The sequence below is a fragment of the Pongo pygmaeus genome, chromosome 22 (assembly GCF_028885625.2).
Source record: "Pongo pygmaeus isolate AG05252 chromosome 22, NHGRI_mPonPyg2-v2.0_pri, whole genome shotgun sequence".
NCBI classification, from domain to species: domain Eukaryota; kingdom Metazoa; phylum Chordata; class Mammalia; order Primates; family Hominidae; genus Pongo; species Pongo pygmaeus.
The window spans coordinates 25,729,012-25,735,356 of NC_072395.2; the positions used below are offsets into that span (position 1 = coordinate 25,729,012).

The 6,345-nt window shown below is 56.1% G+C and overlaps 1 protein-coding gene across 1 annotated transcript; it reads left to right on the forward strand.

The window, feature by feature from the left end:
* The first annotated feature begins 3,312 nt into the window (after positions 1–3,312).
* Positions 3,313–5,973, forward strand: LOC129022346 (nucleolar complex protein 2 homolog). The gene is given in 2 exon segments (XM_054468461.2): positions 3,313–4,305; positions 4,307–5,973. Coding segments are annotated over 2 exon segments (2,262 nt in total). The 3' UTR covers positions 5,576–5,973.
* Positions 5,974–6,345: the final 372 nt, after the last annotated feature.

Below are 6,345 nucleotides of genomic sequence, written 5' to 3' on the forward strand. Positions count from 1 at the left end.
ATAACTCAGAGGAACTTATTTATTTATTTATTTTGAGACACAGTCTGGCTTTGTCGCCCAGGCTGAAGTGCTGTGGCATGATCCCGGCTCACTGCAACCTCCACCTCCGGGGTTCAAGCGATTCTCCTGCCTCAGCCTCCCGAGTAGCTGGGATTATAGGTGTGCATAAACACATCCAGCTAAATTTTGTATTTTTAGTAGAGACGGGGTTTCATTATGTTGGTAAGGCTGGTCTCAAACTCCTGACCTCATGATCCACCCACCTCAGCCTCCCAAAGTGTTGGGATTACAGGTGTAAGCCACTGCGCCCGGCCCTTCATAACAATGTATTATCTCTGAAATTCCCTTTCACAACAGTGACCTTGATTTGAAATTAAAAAAAAAAAATCAGGCAAATCTGTTAAGACATAATAAATAGAGAGTGGTTAAGACACTCTGAAAACAGATATCAAGGACCTCAACTTCTAATGTTTACTTTTAATCATTTTAACAAGCAAACTTTACAAGATTAGTGAGGTTCTGGTGTAAGAGATGTTTTCATAGTCCCTGAATGAGCCTCACCAGGCTTCCCATTAAAATGTGGCAGGGATGAGAGTGCACCTCACCACTGCAGAGCCCAGAATGGAGGCTCCCCTAGTTTCAGAACTTGGGAACAGTTTCCACCACTTGGCCTATCAAACACTCAGACTCAACGACGAAACCCAACTGGTGGCTCAGACCTAGAAATGGAGTAAATCTGTTGGCCTGAATAAAAGGTCAAAAATATTTTGTACATTTCTGCAGAAAACTGGACTTCTCTTCATCTATTGCAGGCATTGTTTTTATAGGCAAACAGAATGAGGTCTTCTATCTCTTTCTGATTCCCCACTCACCTCCCCAAATCCTAAGTCCTCTCTCATACATTATATGTTCTATTTTTCACCCCTCTATAACAGTCTAAAAAGGATAACTGTGGAAGTAAGATATGCCTATTAGGGAACATCTGGAAAATCAGAAAACTACAAAAAAGAAATAATCACCAGAGACACCTGATTTTCCTATTTCAGCCACTTCACTGCTCAGGCTGTTCAGCAGCCCTTGCGCTGCCTGCCAGTTCTGGTCTCCTTGCCTGCCCGTCCTCCTGGACGACCGTTCCATATTCTTCTCTTCTTCAAACCTCAACATTTCCTCTCTGCTTCTCACTCTCAGCTGAACGCTTCAATTTTGATACAGGTGAAATCAGAATGGATCATTCTACAAAATGCAGCAGGCACAGACATCTGTCTCCATGCACTCGGCTTTCCCTGGTTTCTAGGGCCAACCCCCCACTTTGCACTGGATCCTGTTCCCCACTCCTCCTAAAGGACTTTGCTCCTGGAATTATTTCCATTCCTGCCTCATTAGTTTTTCTTCTTTTTTAATGAGTCCTTGCCAAGAAAAATGATGTACTGTAACATCTTGAATTGCAACTTCTAAAAACTTCCCATTTTCCTGATTCCTCAATATCTCCACAAACAGTCTGTGGGCACCTTTCCCAGATGACCAGGTACACCAATGTGACAAGGCTGGTCCCTGTCACAAGTCCCCCTTCTTGCTCTCCCCTGACCATGGCCTAGGGACATTTAAGCACACCCGTGATATCCCCTCCTGCCTTTGCTGGTGAACCCCACCCTGATGTCCAATAAAGGCAACTGTCCACAGGAACCTGCTTGCCCTTGGCTCCCCACCTGCTTGGCTGAGCCCGCTTTGTTGGTGCTCTGCCCAGGTGATCCCCACAAGGTATGTCGTGCCTCCCTCTTTGGAACCTGTGAGTACAGTAAATCCTTTATTCATATGCCTTCCCAATATCATCTCCACAGCCTATTGGAATGTTCCTTAAGGGCTCCACAAGGGGTACTTAATCCCTTATTTATAACACATACCTCCATCTTAAAAAAGCCCTCTCTTGAACCTATATCTTTCTCAGCTCCTACCCAATTTTAAGCTTCCCATTTCCAAGAAAAGTGCTTGCAAGAGTTGTTCACATTCGCTCTGCGTCGCCCGCCCCGCCTCCCGAGAGGTTTCGGGGACTAGACGTTGGATGTGGATCCTTCCAGCGCTGCGCCCCGGGTCCGCCTCCGCCTCCAAGAAGCCCCCCAGGCCCCGCCGTCCTCCTCCTCCGGGAAGCGCCCCCGCCCCCCCCGCCCCGGCCTAGCCCTCCTCCTCCTCCAGGAAGCCCCCACTAGGCCTCGCCTTCCTCCTCCTCCGGGAAGCCCCCCAGGCCTTGCCCTCCTCCTCCGAGAAGCTCCCCCAGGCCTCGCCTTCCTCCTCCTCCAGGAAGCCCCCCCAAGGCCTCGCCCTCCTCTTCCTCCTCCGAGAAGCCCTCCAGGCCTCGCCCTCCTCCTCCCCCGGGAAGCCCCCCTAAGCCTCGCCCTCCTCCTCCTCCTCCGAGAAGCCCCCCCAGGCCTCTCCCTCCTCCTCCCCCGGAAGCACCCCCGCTCCCCCAACCCCCTAACTTGCTCTCTTCCGGGGAGCCCCGGGGCCCCGCGGCACCAAGAGGCCGAATGGGACCCCAGGCCTCTTGCCTCGCATCCGCCTCACGCGCCCCTTCAGCGCCAGGTCTGGGGGATCCGCGCCTGTGCCCCGGGGCGCCCCTGTCGCGGGGTTTGGCTGTCCAGGCCCGGGGGCCCGGGTGTCAGGCTGGTAGCGGGAAGGAAGGCGCCGGCCTCCCCACCACCTTCACCCCGTGCGGCGTCCCCGGGAAGGGCCGCGGAAGAGCCGCCATGGGCACCTAGAGGGCCGTGGATGGGGAGCGCCCTGCCTGGTGTTCGTGGCGCTGGCCCGGTCTCCGCGGTAGGAGGCGAAGCCAGCCTGGCCCTCAGGTCGCCCGTCTTTTGTCGAGCTGGCGACATCAGTGCGGTTCCCACCACCACTCACGTTTTCTCCTGGACGCTCTGCTTTTTATTGTTGATTTGTGGGAGCTCTTTGCATAGAGGCCCCGCCGTCACAGCCTGGCGTCCTCGCAGGTGCGTGCCCTTGGAACGCCGGGTGGGCTGCGGGCGCGGCGGGACTCCTGGTCTCTCTTCCCCGGGGCGGACACCGGCGTCGCCTCGTCCTACGGAGCCGGGCGCCGAGCGGGAGGCGCATCTGGTTCCCACCGGGGTTGCCCGCACCGAGCACGTGAACACGCCCTCCAGCCCGGGGGCCGCCGGCGCTGCGGTCGGAGAACCATAGAGCCACTCGGCTGGGCGTGGCGCGGCGGGGCGGGGAACGGGGCGGGGCCTGGGCGGTGAAAGGGCTCAGCCGCGCGGCATTCTGGGGCCGGAAGTGGGGCGCACGCTGGGGGCTGGTATCATGGCAGCTGAGCGGAGCCGCAAGAGGCTCCTGGTGGAGCTGACGGTGGACGAGTTCCTAGCTTCGGGCTTTGACTCCGAGTCTGAATCCGAGTCCGAATCCGAGTCCGAAAACTCCCCAGAAGCGGAGACGCGGGAGGCACGCGAGGCTGCCTGGAGTCCGGATGAGCCGGGCGGGAGCCCCTCGGCCAGCCGGCGTAAAGGCCGTGCTTCTGAGCACAAAGATCAGCTCTCTCAGCTGAAGGACAGAGACCCCGAGTTCTACAAGTTCCTGCAGGAGAATGACCAGAGCCTGCTAAACTTCAGCGACTCGGACAGCTCTGAGGAGGAAGAGGAGCCGTTCCACTCCCTGCCAGATGTGCTGGAGGAAGCCAGTGAGGAGGAGGATGGAGCGGAGGAGGGGGAAGATGGGGACAGAGTCCCCAGAGGGCTGAAGGGGAAGAAGAATTGTGTTCCTGTGACCCTCGCCATGGTTGAGAGATGGAAGCAGGCAGCAAAGCAACGCTTCATTCCAAAGCTGTTCCATGAAGTGGTACAGGCGTTCCAAGCAGCTGTGGCCACCACCCAAGGGGACCAGGAAAGTGCTGAGGCCAACAAATTCCAGGTCATGGACAATGCTGTGTTCAATGCTCTGGTCACCTTCTGCATCAGAGACCTTATTGGCTGTCTCCAGAAGCTGCTGTTTGGAAAGGCGGCAAAGGACAGCAGCAGGATGCTGCAGCCGTCCAGCAGCCCACTCTGGGGGAAGCTCCGTGTGGACATCAAAGCGTACCTGGGCTCGGTCATACAGCTGGTGTCCTGTCTGGCGGAGACGACGGTGTTGGCAGCCGTGCTGAGGCACGTCAGCATGCTGGTGCCTTGCTTCCTGACCTTCCCCAAGCAGTGCCGCATGCTGCTCAAGAGAATGGTGGTCGTATGGAGCACAGGGGAGGAGTCCCTGCGGGTGCTGGCTTTCCTGGTCCTCAGCAGAGTCTGCTGGCACAAGAAGGACACTTTTCCTTGGCCCCGTCCTCAAGCAAATGTATATCATGTATGTGAGGATCTGCAAGTTCACCTCGCCTGGTGCCCTCCCCTTCATCAGTTTCATGCAGCGGACCCTGACAGAGCTGCTGGCCCTGGAGCCAGGTGTGGCCTACCAGCACACCTTCTTCTACATCCGCCAGCTCGCCATACACCTGTGCAACGCCATGACCACCTGCAAGAAGGAAATGTACCAGTCTGTGTACAACTGGCAGTATGTGCACTGCCTCTTCCTGTGGTGCCGGGTCCTGAGCACTGCGGGCCCCAGTGAAGCCCTCCAGCCCTTGGTCTACCCCCTTGCACAGGTCATCATTGGCTGTATCAAGCTCATCCCCACTGCCTGCTTCTACCCACTGCGAATGCACTGCATCCGTGCCCTGACGCTGCTCTCGGGGAGCTCGGAGGCCTTCATCCCAAGGCTGCCTTTCATCCTGGAGATATTCCGGCAGGTCGACTTCAACAGGAAGCCGGGGCACATGAGCTCCAAGCCCATCAACTTCTCCGTGATCCTGAAGCTGTCCAGTGTCAACCTGCAGGAGAAGGCGTACCGGGACGGCCTGGTGGAGCAGCTGTACGACCCCACCCTGGAGTACCTGCACAGCCAGGCACACTGCGTCGGTTTCCCGGAGCTGGCGCTGCCTGTGGTCCTGAAGCTGAAGTCGTTCCTCCGGGAGTGCAAGGTGGTCAACTAGTGCCGGCAGGTGCAGCAGCTGCTTGGGAAGGTTCAGGAGAACTCGGAACACATCTGCAGCCGCTGCCAGAGAGTTTCCTTCGGCGTCTCTGACCAGCAGGCAGTGGAAGCCTGGGAGAAGCTGACCCGGGAAGAGGGGACCCCCCTGACCTTGTACTACAGCCACTGGCGCAAGCTGCATGACCGGGAGATCCAGCTGGAGATCAGTGGCAAAGAGCGGCTGGAAGACCTGAACTTCCGTGAGGTCAAACGAAGGAAGGTGGCTGACAGGAAGGATGAGGACAGGAAGCAATTTAAAGACCTTTTTGACCTGAACAGCTCTGAAGAGGATGACACGGAGGGATTCTTGGAGAGAGGGATACTGGGGCCCATGAGCACTCGGCATGGGGTGGAAGAGGATGAAGAGGACGAGGAGGAGGGCGAGGAGGACAGCAGCAAGTCGGAGGATGGAGACCCAGACGCAGAGGCAGGGCTGGCCTCTGGGGAGCTGCAGCGGCTAGCCCAGGGGCTGGAGGACGACCTGGAGGATCTGCAGCTCTCAGAGGAGGACTGAAGCAGCCCATCTGAGGGGCCTGTAGGGGCTGCCAGGCTGGTGGCCAGTGTTTCCACCTCTCTGGCAGTCAGGCCTAGAGGCTGGCATCTGTGCAGTTGGGGGAGGCAGTAGACAGGGGACAGGCTTTATTATTTATTTTTCAGCATGAAAGACCAAACATACCGAGAGCTGGGCTGGGCTGGGCTGGCGTGGCTGCTGAAGCCCCACAGCTGTGGGCTGTTGAAGTCAGCTCCGGGGGAGCTGACCTTGACGTCAGCAGACCGAGACCAGTCCCACTTCCAGGGGGAGGCCTGCAGGTCCCTGGCCCCTTCCATCACCTCTGCCTTCCCTCTGCAGACCTCGTCCATCCGCACCAGGCTCTGCATTCACTGCCCGAAATCTTTGGAAATTTGTTCCTTTCCTTTGAAGTCACATTTTCCTTTAAAATTTTTTGTTTTGCATCCAAAACTGAAAGAAATAAAGCTGTGGGAGGCAGGGCCATTGTAAAAAAAAAAAAAAGAAAAAAAAAAGAGTTGTTCACATTCAACATTTTTTCTTTTCTTCTCTCTTCAACCCACTCCAACGTGGGCAACAAGCACACTCAAGTTGCTAAATCCAATGATTGATGTTCAGTCCTGAGGTAATTTGACCTTGCAGCATCTTTTTGAGTCTGTGGGTCATGCTGTCCATTGTCACACAATTTACTCCCTTGGCTTTTTTATGACACCTCCTCACATTTGCTTGGCTTTCAGTCTACTTCATTGGCTCTTTCTTTGGCTGGATCTTTATGT